The sequence below is a fragment of the Vipera ursinii genome, assembly GCF_947247035.1.
Source record: "Vipera ursinii genome assembly, chromosome: Z".
Taxonomy (NCBI): domain Eukaryota; kingdom Metazoa; phylum Chordata; class Lepidosauria; order Squamata; family Viperidae; genus Vipera; species Vipera ursinii.
This window is the reverse complement of record NC_139517.1, coordinates 117,415,381-117,431,151: the sequence shown is the minus strand read 5'-3', so window position 1 is coordinate 117,431,151 and position 15,771 is coordinate 117,415,381. Positions and strand designations below refer to the sequence as shown.

General features: G+C 34.8%; 1 protein-coding gene across 11 annotated transcripts in view; it reads right to left on the bottom strand.

The window, feature by feature from the left end:
- The window catches only part of LARP4B (La ribonucleoprotein 4B), a 54,251-nt gene that overhangs the window by 8,981 nt on the left and 29,499 nt on the right, over positions 1–15,771 (bottom strand). For 9 of the 11 annotated variants that reach the window (XM_083377880.1, XM_083377888.1, XM_083377890.1 and 6 more), the window contains 11 exons: positions 11,707–11,851; positions 10,967–11,128; positions 7,852–7,933; positions 6,774–6,910; positions 4,580–4,683; positions 4,219–4,329; positions 3,359–3,412; positions 3,057–3,269; positions 2,126–2,232; positions 1,333–1,584; positions 225–270 (listed from right to left, as the gene is read on the bottom strand). In XM_083377880.1, the coding sequence (XP_083234006.1) occupies positions 225–270; positions 1,333–1,584; positions 2,126–2,232; positions 3,057–3,269; positions 3,359–3,412; positions 4,219–4,329; positions 4,580–4,683; positions 6,774–6,910; positions 7,852–7,933; positions 10,967–11,128; positions 11,707–11,851 (1,413 nt within the window). The remainder of the gene's footprint in view (positions 1–224; positions 271–1,332; positions 1,585–2,125; positions 2,233–3,056; positions 3,270–3,358; positions 3,413–4,218; positions 4,330–4,579; positions 4,684–6,773; positions 6,911–7,851; positions 7,934–10,966; positions 11,129–11,706; positions 11,852–15,771) is intronic. The other 2 variants (XM_083377881.1, XM_083377889.1) reach the window with 2 other exon arrangements.

Sequence of the window (15,771 nt, the reverse complement as noted above, 5' to 3'; positions counted from 1 at the left end):
GCTGGACCAGGAAGGGAGATACTTTGTAAAATTGCTTTAACAACTTGAAAATCTAATGCAAATATGAGTCACCTCATGACAATTTGGGATAATTTAGAATAGGTATTTTTACTGCTTAAATCACCATTTAACATCATGTCAAATCATTCCTCATCAAGGCTGTGCTACTGTATTAGTCAAGAATCTTCTAGTCTCAACTGAATATCTAGACATTGCATACTCACCATGAACTTGTCATCTCTCTTTTTTCGATAGCCGTAAGAGTTTTTTCTGGAAGGACAGAAGTCATCATTGTTAGCAATTTATTCATTCTTAAGGTATCATTTTAAATGTGATTGTACTGTTACACCAAGAAAACCTTTGGGGTGTAGCTGTCAGAACTTTCAATTAGGTCAAAGAGGAAAGCTCAAGACTTTTCTTATAACGTATGTGAGGAACAATCCTGGGCAAATCACTATTATTCAGCCTAGTGTAACCTACCTCAAAGGTTCATTATGTGAAAAAGTTTGGACAGAAGTAAAAAATGGAGGACTTTGTATACTGTACCGAATTTCCAACAGGAAGAGTTATACATGTCTGAATGGCCTTACTACCCAACCTATGCTTTCCACTTATTTTTAGCACTCTAGCTAGCTAGCATTCTGGAATATCAGAAACGTCCAATAACCTGAATCTAGAAATGTTATAACTTTCACTGAAGGTTACTTATGCAAGAAATTTGTAAGTCTAGATGTACATTGTTTTATTTTAAATATTAAAAAACCCAAACTATGATGCTCATTAAATAACTTTCCTTTTTTTAAAAAAAAATTGTTTTTCAAAGTTTCTGGAAGTGATTTCATTACCATTTACTTTCCAAGCTGTGTTAATTAGATCCACTTGAATAAACAATTCAATATAACAGCAATCAGTTTTACTGGTAAGTAGCTGTAAGTTACACACAAAATATCATTGTGCATAATATTATCACATAAAAGTGACATCTGCACAACTATTTTCCATATACTGTTATGTTTCTGCTCAATCAGATTATCTTACATGATAGACAGACAGACAGACAGACAGACAGACAGACTGACTTTATAGCTGGACACTGAAACTATTCTCTATAAACAAAGCTTGGCTCATATACTGGAAAGAACTAACTCATCATGGCTTAATGTGACATGAGAATCTCCTTAGCGGTTTGCCACTGATTATACTATCAAATACATAGATATTTTTTTCTTGTTTTATTCCCGTAGAATTCTTCTTTCTGAAATCTCTAACATGGAAACACACAACATCCCCAACCTCAGGGGCTAGTGCTTTACCCTAAATTTCAATACCCACCTTCCTCTGCCTAAGCTGGGGGATGAATCTGAAGCCGTGGATTCTACTCGCCCGCTCCCTACATCTCGCTTTATGTAGCTTGTAGTACTTTGCATCCGTGTCCTGTTTTGTCCTGGCTGCCTGGTTTGTGGGCTTCTGACACCGTTGATTAATCGGTCAGCAGAAAGATTGAATATTGTAGGGCTCTCTAGCAGTCCAGTCCCTCTGTCTACAGTAGGAATTGTATGCCGTAGATATGATTTGCTGGGATTTCTGGACAGGGAAAAATAAAAACCTTTCAGAGCGGTCATAGGACATCTTCAGGAGATGTTTAGAACTGCATCAACATGCAAACTTTTACTAGAGTCTAAGGTCGATCAATCACAGTATTTGGCACTACCCTCAACCGCAGTCTCCATTTCCAAGAATGCCTCTGGGGCAAACACAAATCCTAGAGGCATCTTTAGAATAGGGTAGGTGGTGGCTGTAGCCCATAGCTTATTTTGGAAGCATTACTTCTCTGCACAAAGACAGCAGTTATGACTCAATGGTCATTTTGTAATGGAATTCAAAATTCGCTATAAAACATTTACAGCCAATTTCCAATTGGCATTGGTTCTTTTGTCTTCTACACAAATATTTCCCTATTCAATTTTACCTGCCTTTCTTGTTGTGTATGCCTTTTTAAGAGACCAAGAGACAGAAATGGTGACATTTTGTGATAAAATAATGCCAGAAATCCCTGAGAGATATATGAGTTTATTTGCACCAGGCATATTGTCCAGGTAGAGAAAAATGTATTAACAGAACTTGCCTGGTTCTTGGTGTGTACTGCCTGAGAGTAGCAAGTGGAGCAGCAGTTGGTTTGAAAGAAGGAGCTGTAAATCCATTGATAAATCCAGTATTTGGAAATGGTGCAACCTATAGAACAGAAAATTTCAGGTGTAGATTTGAAACTTTCAGTATATCCATAAAGTTCTGAAAACAGCACAATGGTTTCATTAGTTCACTTTACCTTATAAGTATCATACTTGTGCTTATTAATATTTTCATTACATTTATATTTGTATAACCTTAGCTTTAGAATATATTTGTAATATAATGCAGTGCAATATAAATACATTTATATTTTTAAAATCATGGTTCTTCTGGATAAAAATGTACATGAAGAAAATACGCATGCAAGCATACAAAAGAGAAATGTCTTGACAAAATGTCTCAAGCGTACAATTTTACATCCTACGAGATTTTATTTAGTAAACTTAGTATAATGGATTTATAAAAATCAATACACATCAAAGACAAGATAACAATCAGATTTACACCAAAAGTTTTAAAATATAAAAAAACATGTTATATCACAGCACGTTGTCTGAATTTTGTTTTTCCATCCCAGACTTTATTAAACAGAATGTTCTGAGTTTGAATCATAGTAGTAGATCAAGTAATATAAACTTAACTCTAAAATAAGCTACTTCAGGAAATGCCATCAGGTTTCAAAGGTAGAGGGATTTTTATTTTCCCTATTAAAAGTTCCCTGTGTTTTACTGAATATCACTGCAGGAAAGTTTAGGATACTCCTCTCCATCTAAGTATAGATACACAAGTTTTTGGTACAGTGGAATAATACATAGAATGGTTGTGAAATACAGTTGTGTAGGTTTTCTCGCCCTGAACAGTTTCCCCAAATATTCTGCAGCAGCATGAACATCAAACAAGCAAACAAATGTTTCCCCAGTGCTTACCAATGATGGATCAATATAGCTGTGTGTTGTAGACCAGGCCTGTGGTGCAATTAAACTATATAGTGGAAACTGCTGTTGGGGTCCATATACTGGAGGTAAGTATGCAAATGATGTTGTATAACGCTGTTGTGTGTAGATATTCATGTCCACAGGTCTGTATCCATTCTTTGGCAAAAATGAATTTATAGCTATTGCTTTTGCTTTTATTCTTGCCTATAAAGGATAAAAACATTGTATTCTTAGAAGGTGCTGTTAAGAATTATACCAATTACAATTTCAAAATTCCAAAATAATACATTTACCTTAATTGGTTTTCCTTGGAAGGTTTTCACATCTTCTCTAAGGTATCTGTAAGCCTGTAAGAGAAAGATATACTTATTTGAAATGGTGCAATTGAACTAATGGGAAAAAAAGCATGAATACCTTTCTATATAAAGAAAAATGCCCATATGTAATTCAGACTTACAAATAACATATTATATTTGAAAAATGCATCAATTTTTTGTGTTATTTTGATCTGGTAATTAACTGCATATTGTGGAAAAGAATCAGGTAGAGAAAGCACTGGAAATTTCTGCAGTTATGGGAGTTGAAAAATCCAGGCAAACTTGACAATCACAGAATAGATTTACCAAAGTCAACAGGAATAAGTTATATAACTCATTTTAGTGGAACGTGAACCCAAGTGATGCTACTAGCATCTTATAGCATACAAAAAATTGATAGCTTTTCACCAGGCTTCCAAAATCAAGACCCTGCTAATAAGAGGGGAAGGGGGAATAAACTATCTTGCTATGCTTACAATGAACTTACCTATTAACATTATGAATCCCTTCCCAACCAGGCAACTTCCAATTATATGACAACCCTGCGGCTGTGGCTACTTGCTTATTTAACTATTTGCTCTGTCTACCTTTAATTATTTGCCAACTACCAAATTAACTGTGGGGAATAATTAGTATATTTAATTATGGAATCCTTACTTGCATAACAGAGTCAGCATTCTGTTCCAAACATGGGAGAATGGTCTGTTATGATCACTTAGTAGCTGAAGTCTTCTTTGTGTTCTCATCATAGTGCTTGAGCCATGATTAACTTGAATCATACAGTCTCTGACATAGATAATTCAACATAACATATGCACAAGGGCACAAATACTTACCTGTTGTGCATCTGCTTCAGACTCAAATGTAATAAACCAGTTGTCGTTATAGGCAAACTCACAGTTGATGAACTTAGGCAGGTTTTCACCTTTGAAGAGTGCTTGAACCTCCTAAAATACATACATAAATGGATGGATGGAATGATAGCTTGTCAGGGCTGGAGAGAAGAAGGGGTCATTAAGAATTATAACCATGACTGATTCAGACCCAACTGAAGCCATATTAAAATTGAATATAGAGAGTATTCAAGAACAGGTCATGAAACTAATGCTCCAGGTATCCTCTTCTCTCTTATTAGTGTTTTACTATATTTATATAAATTTAAAAAATAAAGCTAAAAACTCTATATTATATACTTACTTCAATTGGAGTGGATTCCGGTACTTCACGCAAAATTACAATGCAGCGATTTTGGTTTGGCCTGACTTTTTCACCTTTTTCATCTACCTGGACTAAAGGCAATGCTAAAAACAAACAAACAATGTTGTTGAAAGTATTTTGTATTTATTACTTTTAATACTCTATTAAAGTGGTTCTCAGCCTTTTCTTCACCACGGACCCCTTTAAATACCTTTTGTGGCCATGGTGCATGGCCACAAACCCCAAGACCTAACTCAAGATTTAAATAATAACATTTTTTCAAGGTTTCATAGACGTCAAGCCCCCCCCCCCTCAAGGGGTTTGCGGACCACAGGTTGAGAACCACTGCTCTATTAACCTACAATAGAATTAGCTCAATTGTTATTAAAACAGGGTAATCAATTAAAAATGTAATTTCCCCCTGCTGTAACCATTCCCAAACAAGTTCAGAGCCTAAATCTATATTCGATCTAACTAAAACAAGACTGAGGAGTACGAAGGGTCTTTGTTCTCCTATAAAACACAGACTGATCACTAATAAACGGAAGAAAGTATACTAGAATGGATAGAAGGGAGAGACCTTCTTTAGCTCCAATTTAAATTTGGAATTTCCAGAAAACCCAAAAGTAAAAATGAACCAGGAAAGAACTCTACACACTATTCAAAAGGACTGTTACTTGGGCAACAAAAATAAATGTTTATTTAGCAGTGAGCTAAGGTTATTCTTTATTTCCTGTGGACAAGCGGAACTTTATTGGTTCTGATACATATTTCATATTATGGAAGCTCAGATATTCTATGTTTAATGCATTTTGAGATCTCTGAGCAGTAGTGTCTCTTTATGTTATTCATAAATGTCTTATCTTCTGAGATCTGCCTCAGACTGAAATTCTCCTTTGAAACATTTTATACGAGGCTCTTTTCAGATACTGTTGCGAATGGAGCAAAATGCTATTTTTATTTTTATTTTTTGCCACTGAAAGTTTTATCTGTTGACTATAGGTTGGGAGCTCCCAGGCTCTGTGACACACTTGAGTTAAGTGAGAGGATGTGGGATAAAGACATCTCTCTTCTGCCACCCTAACAACCAAATCAAGGTAGCGTAAGGGTGTGTACCATCCAGAGGGCTTCTGGGGAAGGAAGATACTATATTTGAGTTTTCATACTATAGGCTCACCTGACCTATACCATCAAACACACTCAATGCCCAAGGTAGAAATTATCTTCTACCATGCTCTATCTACCACGTCTAAACTTTAAACAGCAACACACAGCTATCGTAATCTGATGTGGAAAAGACGCTTTGGATGGGGCTGAGGAGACCTCCTAAAAAGGTGTTTCTCCTAAGTTTCAACCATGCACTCTCAGAAAAACATCTTTCATGTTAAGAGGTGCTGGCAGAACCATTTTAGAAAAGAAGTCATTTTATCCTTTTGCTGACTCCTTAAAGGCTTTCTAACTCCAACACAGATTTTCTTGAGAGTGCTAAGAAGCTCAAAGTAAGGCACTCAATACACACTGTGTTCAGGAAAACTGCCATTATTCAGGATATCTGTTTGCAAACTCATAGTTCACTAGAAGAAGCCAGGAGGCACATGTACATTCCTTAAGCCTGACTCAGGTTAGTGAATATATATATAGGCAGTTCTTGACTTATGATCATTCCTTTAGTGACTGTTCAAAGCACTGAAATAAATGACTTATCATTGATCCTCATACTTAGGATGAGTGATCACATGACCAGGATTTGGGCACTGGCAATCAACTTAGATTTGTGATGACTGCAGAATTCTAGAGTCACAAAGCAAAGTTAATGGGAAGATGGAAAGGAAGGTCTCAAATTGCAATCATGTTATGTTTCAATTAATGGGTATGGTGATTTGTTTAATGACCGTGACATATGGTCATAAAGTCAGGTGTGGTCACATGATACCTCCCTTAATATCCGTAACACTTAACAACAAATTTTCCAGTCCCAATAAGTCAAGGGTTGCCTGTATAAAAAGACTTACTTGCTGTTTAAAATAAAAAAACTTAATATTCTATAAAGCTCTCCTACGAAAAAATGGTATTATCATTTTAAGATACATTGCTTCTTAAGGGAATAAAAATGAGTTTTAACCTTGTCCATCTCAACTAAGCTCTCTTATTCTAAAGAACGGTGCAAAATAATGCATAATTTGCCCTTACTTACATCGCAGCACTTCGACAATCAAATCCATATCTGTGCTCAACTTTTTGATGTGATCAAGATTAGCTACTGTTATTATTGGCACATACTGATCACTGTCCATTTGAGATATAAGGTACATGTCACTGGCAAGATTCTCTCTGTAGAAGAAAAAAAAAAGAAAAAAATAGTACAAAATTAACTCTCCATGCAATTCCTAGCAGTGTTGGTTGCATTGCCCTTTAAGATTATTCCTAAATATTAAGATAGTCTTTTACTTTAAAACACTTCATTTCTTACAAAATTACAGCCAAACTTGTTGTCCTTGCCTCTTAGATTGTCAAGTCCTGCTTTTCTTGAACCATTTGACACAGAAAGACCAAAGTATCCCTTTATATGAAAAAGCAGTATCCAGGTAGACAGAAAAAAAAAGTTGTGTGATATGCCAAACTTCTAGCCAGTCACGAAGGCAGCATGTGGATTATATTAGCTTCATTAAATTTAGTTTAAAGCTATAGCTTTATGTTAAAGACTAACAGTAATCAGATCATGTGGTGAGTTTTGAAAAATTACTGCTATATAATTTACTCTATACAAGAGTTCCAAGTGTAAATGTGCGCTTTACATTTAATGATAAGCAAAATAAGGTGCCAATATCGAAACATTCCTTTTTAGTGCAGAGGACAGCACACAATTGATTTGCACCTATTCTCAACAATTAGTTCTCCTAAACTACTGAAATAACAAACCTTCCTGTAATAGAGAGCCCATGAAATACCTAGCAAATGACCGGCAACTTGTATAATTGCATTTTATCTTTTGTGATTCAGTTGTGGAAATAAGATAAACAATTAAGGAAAATAAAATGTTCACTATTGAATTTTCATTCCTTCCCAATCCTTTCTGAATTTCAAGCTATAAAATTAGCATATAAATATATCCCTGCCCGATCATGAATTTCTATGCAGTCCAGAGGCTAACATATTGGTTATGGCATTCATAATTAATTATATTGCCTATTCCACTCTAATTAACATTTAATCTGTCCCCTTATTAGCAATAACATCAGGCTTGACTATATTATATCCATTTATATACTTACCTTGATAAGCAGAACTCCAGTGTTTTTTTAAGCACTTCACGTAAATCTTCCTGACCTTCTGGCCGAAGATGTTCTTTACTCCCTAGAATGGAAAACAAGAAACAAAGGGGAAAAAAGGTATATAATTCTTCATAAAAGTAGCAAGTGATGAGCCTAGATCAGGATTTTTCAATCTTGGCAATTTTAACATGGGTGGACTTCAACTCCCAGAATTCGCCAGTATATAATGGCTGGAATTCTGGGGCATAAAGTTCACCCATCTTAAATTGCTATGGTTGAAAAATACTGGCCTAAACAGTCTACTACTATGGGATGTGGTGTTCACATTACATGGTCAAATCCATACAGGTTTTTTTAAAAAAATCAGTATAGAAATTGTTTACCACTGTTCTTCTTTTTAAACTTCCTACTCAGACTCACCAGGAAATTCCTATCTAAGCATTAACCTAAACTGGTTCAGGTTTTTGAGATAAGCCAAGACTTCTGATTCTAAGCAGATGAAATCAATGGTGTTAAGTTACATTTAGAAGGGTAATCATGGATTTTAGAAATATTAGATAAAAGAGAAATTACCTAAACTGAACAATGAACAAAAATATATTTAAGAGTTAATACATATCTGATTTTTTTCCCAAATTAACAAGCTGTAAGAAATCATTTACACATAAAAAATAAGTAACTTTTTGAATTAAGGCTGGTGTTATGCATCTGAAAACAATCAAGGGCTTCCAATAGGCAGCTATTACTGTTTTGCATCTTTTAATACATAGTATATATAACACTATAAATTAACCTTGTGAACTCTAAAGTTTCCTCCTTCTGTTATGTATTCAAGATGGACAGTGATTAATATTTACATGTTACTTATATGTAAGAGTGTAGGTCTATATGTTGTACATACTATGTTTGTACGTGTGTTATGTATGTGTACATTTTGAGAGCAACTAAATTTCATTTTTAATCTGTACCATTGTGCCCACAGTAAAAAATGACAATAAAGGTTATCTATTTATCCATCCATCCATCCATCCATCCTAGTAACAGCACCTGAAATTTGAATGTTCCATATGATTGAAAAAAGTATTTGTTTGCTTTAACTATTTCTAACGGTTAAGGAAAACATTATAATTTTAAAGCAACATAGCTAGTATTGTGCATATTATTTGACACTATGGGTGGTCCTTGACTTATGACTGGCCACTGAGTGATCATCTGAAGTTATGATGGACCTCCTCAGATGTATTTATGACCCAGTTCCTAAGTTCTGACAGATGCAAAAAAAGGTTCTATAATCGAGTTGGTCATGTAGGTGGTCAGTTTTGCAACCGATATGACTTACAAACATGATGGGCTTATACTTACTTTATAGAGCTGCAGCTTATAGAATGACAAAAACTTCAGTGGAGCAAATGCTTATGGTATGAGAACTCAAACTACAAGCATGTTATTGCTATTACTCACTGCAAGATTTTTTATTTACATTCCTTTTATACAGACCTCCAGTTTATGCAAAGTCATTGGGCATGTTTATTTATTCACATTTCCCAGCTTCTCCATGTGGAAATAAATACATATATGGTTCAAACCAAGCTAAAGCAGTAATTCTGCCAATTCAGTAGACCTCAATGATGAGGAAGAACTTGACTTTTTACTACACCAAGGGAATGTCGAAGCTAGGCGCACTTCCAATTAACTGCATTTCATGGTTTGTGAACAAATCAGAAGTTCAAAAATAACCCCATCAAATGAAAATTACACATGTTGGTAAGAACACCACTCTTTCAAAATAAGTTTAGAACACATGGTATATAAGCATCCAGAAATACCAGGTGCAAACAACCAGAATAATTCTGAGAATGGGTCAAATAGGTTTCTTTATTGTTGAGAAATAACAGATATAGACTTAAAGGTTTGACTTCAAATGTTTCCTCCCCCAAATGCATTCTAAACTGGTGTGTCTCCCCCCTCCCCAAAATCAGGACCTCCTCTCCTTCAGGCAATGGTTCCATCACACAAAAATATTTTCCAACTACTGTATAAGAGAGTTAAAATGACTACATAAGCTACATTTGCTCAACGGTTACAATAAGGTTGTGTTTATGATTTTTGTCTTCATCTTCACTGTGTCTAAAGAGGCCAGAAAATATGCAAATGTTGGTAGAGGAGTGAGAACGTACCAATGTCTTACATAATCTTTTTTTCCTATGACCATCAAATGCAAAACATTCAATTTAAAAGAAACTCTGCATGATATGTGTTTATTAAATTTATATGCCACCCATCTCTGGGTGACTCTGGGTAGTTATATAGAACTGGATTCCTGTGAGAGAAGCAAATTTTAGATAGTTTGGTTGGGAAGGAGGAGGTCAGGACAGCTCCTCCTTAAAAGTATCCACAAAATATATCTTAAGGATGCAAATAGTTTCCTTTAGTTTGGCAAGATTTCTATCTGTGGATGAGAATCAATAAAGGAAACTGCTTAGAAGAAACTCTGGATCTTTCCTGGTGTTTGGGCCATGACAATATCACCCTGTTCAATTTTTCTTGGAACTGAATTTTTGAAGTGCATAAGCCTGTTGAAGGTATGAATTCACTGTATAACTGAAATTAATAGTGTAACATAATATGTAGATCCATAACTTCATTCATATTTATCATCAGAAATCCAAATTCCCAATATTGTCTATAAGGCAAACCTTTCAACCTGGTTTGATTCTGTGTGGCTCTGTGTTAAGCTGAAAGGGGTGTGTGGGATGTTACATTTTTAAAATATTATAGTTGTGCACTCAGCTTGATACTGAAATGGAAGATGACAAGAAGCAAACTGTATGTAAGCAGGACAATTCTAAAAAGACAAGCAACAATTCCAATTAGATGATTCACACACATACGGGTTTGCTGATAAAATTATTACTCTGCATTTCCTATTTCATCCTGTGTTCTGGATTTAATAGTCACAGCTGTTGTTCATATAGGCACATCTGTAACAATGCCTACTGTTCAGTCCTGCTCAGGTATGTTTCTTCAGTAGCTAGGATGTGCAAATTTCCTGAAGATCATTCTATAAACCAGAAAACTAAACAGCTTTAAGAATGAGCAAGGACCTTTTCCATACCTGTCTCAGTATTTTCATGTACAGTTTCGTACTCTGCATGATCTAGAGCCAAAGGGTTCATATCTGTTTGATTTGATAATGGAACAGATAGTGATGGTTCTTGATGTTTTGTTAACGATTCGTTCTGGTGTTTTTTGTCACCATCACCATTGGCCTCTAATGCTGTGGAGAAAACTATAAGAGTCACAAAAATATACTTCATTTGCTGTGACTTAGACATCAAAAGTTTCATACTCTGACTAACTGCTGGAAGGGATTGCTGTTATTTGCTATAATTACTGTAAGTTTCTCTCAATGAAACCTGCAAGAAATATGCAATGATTTGTTACTTGTGTATGCACGACTGCTGCTGGCAAACAACTTTTCTTCTTTCCTCAAGCTAAGCCATTACTTGGTGCCTCTATTATGTTTTAAGGGTGGATTAATTAATTTTTAAGTAATTATTTTTTAAATTGAACGACTAGGACAGGGTATGTACAAACATATCCTTTGGGTTAGGGCATGGGGATGTGTGGGAAGGGAAAGAAAGAGGTTAGCTAAGAGGAGCATGCTGGTTAGCAAATGTTGGTTTCATTAGATTGTAATAAAAACAGAGAAGAAAGTGGGACTGGGAGGAGGTATGAGGTATCTTGTTAACTGAAGAAAGGAAAACTGTTTGTACAAGTAAAGCGTTATATAAACAGAAATAGTTAGCTTTAGTATTGGTAAAAATGTGGTATTTCAAAACAGATTTCTTCTACCTTCTTTAATGGAATCTGGCGGGTGATCTGTTATTTCTTCCCAGGGTTTGTTCACACCACCTTCAGTACCACTTGCTTCCACATGTACCATGTGATTCCCCCACACTTTTGCATTAGGATTTAATTCTGAAACCTTGGCTGGCTCCTGTAATACATAATGCATACTCAGAACAGGTGTGTTCATTAACTGCATAGATACACACATACAGATATACACACAGCAGCATTTATCTCATTAAAAAATAAATTATTGTAAGTTGCCTTTATATGAACTACACAATATGAGTTGAAAAGACACACTTTTTTTAAAAAGAGACTTCCTATAAAGACCTTGAATGTTTAGTTGAATTCACTTTGCTTAAGTCTAAATCATAAGCATCTCATGTTTATATTTCTTTATTATGAAAAACACTATATTCGCTAGCTTAAATTTGTTCCAATTTGTTCCTATGTAAAGAGATGGATTTCAACCAATGTTCACTTTAACCTCTTTGCACAACTTATTCCCGTAACATGCTGTGTATCCTTACAGTTCCCATGAGCAAGCTTTGGAGGAACAAGAAAAAGAATAGTAACATTCTTATTTATGACAAAAAAGTAGATCTAAGTCATTGAGAACTTTGTAAGATTAGTGTCAATATCCTCATCAACTCATAATAAAGGCAGCAGAGGACAAGGGAGCCATATAAAAAGCATAATCAATAGAAAAATCAAAAGCAATAATATATTGTTATAGTAAACCTCTAAAGTTAAAGCCGATGTATAGATACAGATCATTGCTATTTTAGAGCCACTTAACTGGTGAAGAAAAGAGGAAGAGTTTTGAACTTAAATTTGAATACGCTATTGTCTATTTTTAGTGTGTTTAATATGTAAGCCCAACCATTAGGTTGCATAACTATGGTTAACAACTCAGGACAATGTTTGAATCACATAATCCTAAGTGGTTATGTAGTTTGTAAGTCCAAGTCTAGCCAATGATAATTAAGTCAACAAATTATAATATGCATGGTTAAAAGTCTTAAATAAAATTTACATTAGAACTATTGAGATCCTTTAGGTTTATAGTTCTCCAAGTTAACGTATTATCTTATAATTTAACTAGATATAGAAATTCATATTTAAAAAGCTATTTAAATGTTTATATTATAAACCGTCCTTTTAATTAAATAATTCCCTTAAGGAATTAGTTTTAATTGCACTAGCTGTAAAAGAGATATGCCTGAGAACATTTTTAAAAGGAACAATACACTGCATTTAAATCATTAGGTATTGCATCTCCTTGCCAAATAAAGACAAAAGGATGCATAAGATATGTAGCATAATATTTTATGAAGATAAATGGTTAGCTCTGCCAACAATTAATACTACAAAATTCAGTCCCTCAGTGCCTGATCATTTTTAAACAATGGCAATATTCAATTCTCATATTAAAACATGTTTGGTTACAAATCCAATTGAGGCAATATATGTGTGTTCTTGATTGATATTCCTGCATCTGGATCTCAGTAATGAAAAATGAATCTTGAGAGTACATTAATAGTTAACAAAAAAACTCATATCTTTTTAAAAAGGAAGACAAACCCATGTGTTTAGCAACAGGTTGTCCAATAAACTTAAAAATTTTCTCATTGTTCCTTTATTTCAACAAGGTGGCTAGGTGCTACTTCTAAACACTGTACTAACTTTGACATTTGGGCATTATATACACCACACTTTTCTGTATATTTTGCAGAATTATGTAATACATATTATTATTCTGTCAAGTTAACACTAATTTAAATTGTATTTCTCAAAGTATCTCAATTTTAATTTCATTTCCTGTCCAATGGTGGTGGAGGAGTGACATTCCTGGCTTAAGCCTCAGGAGAAGATTAGAAAACTACAACAATGAATTGATTCTACAAAACAAGAGAAGAAGTTTGCTCTTGCAATAGGGCCAATTGCAGCCTCCTATGTTCTCACAGAATGGGACAGGCCACGAAGAAACTGCAACATTAAAGGAACTCAAGAACATTTTTGCAGGAAAGCATTAGTAATGTACAATAAACAAATAGGCACCTCTAGATCCAAGCCACAGGATGTTTAGGTAAACCTTTGTCAAATTAAAATCTTCAAGTTAAGTTTCAAACCATGTACAGGTAGTCCTCGACTTACAATCACAATGGAGCCCAAAATTTCTGTTGCTAAGTGAGACATTTGTTAAGTGGCTTTTGTCCCATTTTATGACCTTTCTTGCCACAGATAAGTGAATCACCGCAGGTGTCAAGTTAGTAACATGGTTAAGTGAATTTGGCTTCCCCATTGCCTTTGCTTTGTCAGATGTTTACAAAAGGTGATCACATAAACCCAGGACACTGCAATTGTCATAAATATGAATCAGTTGCCAAACATCTAAATCTTGATTACATGACTGTGCAGAAGCTGCAATAGTTGTAAATATATAAAATGGTCATAAGTAATTTTTTCAGTGCTTTTTCAGTTCACTGTAACTTTGAACAGTCACTAACTATTTTAAGTCGAGGACTATTTGTATTGGGTTTTCTAAGAAAGTTCATGAATGAAGTTACAATAACTTACGCATTCTTCATCTCTCTCTTGCCATCCCCAAATAGCACTCTTTTCTTTCATTAACAAATGATAAGGATATTTTTCCATATGAAAAGGAGAAACTCTCAGATCTCCAGCTTGATTTTGCATTGTGCCAGCTGACAGACATGCCTTTTCAGCTTTGTTAAAAGAATCGATCCACAGATAGCTCATACATTCCTGACCACATGTAAAATCAGTGGCTGAAAACAATCTATTTATTTCAGTAGAATGACAAACCGGATACGCAGCGTCACCTTGTGAATCTCTTAGATATAGTTTTTGCGTATTATCAGAGTCCTTTAATATATCTTCCATCAGCTCAAAAACATTGTTTGAACTGTCCTGTTCAGATTCTTGTTTGTTATCAGAGAAAATAGGTATTTCATAGGAAGGAATAGCCGCATACTTATCTTCTTGTCCGGGGTCAATAAAACTCATACCTGCATCTTCATAAGTTTCCAAACCACAGGTCACATTGCCTTTAGGCCTTGCTTTAGAAGAACTTTCTATCTTGGTTTTTGATTCATCGTCATGGTTATCTTTAAAAGCAGAGTTCTCTGTTTTTTCTTTTAATAAATTTTCATAATGAACAGAAAATCTAGAAATCAAGCGATCACGTGGGCATATAGTTGTCATTTTACTTTGTTCAAGTGAAGAGCTATTTTTATAAATGTCTGAACTTTTTTCATTTAAATTACTAGACGTTTCTTTGCATTCTGTTGCTATTAAATCAGATGCAGGAAACCTCTTGGTTTCAAACTGGATGTTAGATATGTAAGTCTGCAGATTTCTAGAAGCTTTCAGATCTGCAAGCATCTCTTGTCCTTCTGGAGATACACTATGCATTTCTGGTGAATTATTACTGGTATTTAATATGCAACTAAAACTAATATTGGAACCATCAGAATCTTCAGATTCTACTTCATTAAATAGTGTCTCCTGGGTTCCATTTACAAGGTTTTCTTCAGGCCTACAAAATATATATTTGCTCCATGCCTTTGACTGTTTCCTATCCAAATCCAACTCATTTGAATTAGAAGGTGCCAAAGAGATGGAGCAATGACTGTCTTTATTAAGTGCACAGAAATATTCATATGTTTTACTGCTGCTTTTTAAGAAATCTTGCTGGGTTTGATCTTGAAAGCCATTTTCTTTTTCAATGTTCTCACCTTCAACATTTATGTTGAATAGGTCTGAAAAACTGGTAGTCGCCTTGTCCTCCAGCAGATCTCTTCTCAAATCAGAGTTTTCTGAAGGTACACTATTTATTTGAGATTGGAGTTGCTGACCAGTTTTTACAGAGTTGCAATCTTCATTACTGCTAAACTCTGGCACACGAGTTTGTTCTGCTCCAGAAACTAAATCATTTGATGCTGAAAGCATGACAATAGCATTTTTAATCAGGTTTTCAGGACTGCATGAAGCTTCTTGATGGGAAACTATTTCATATTTCAAGAGATTCTGTAGATTATT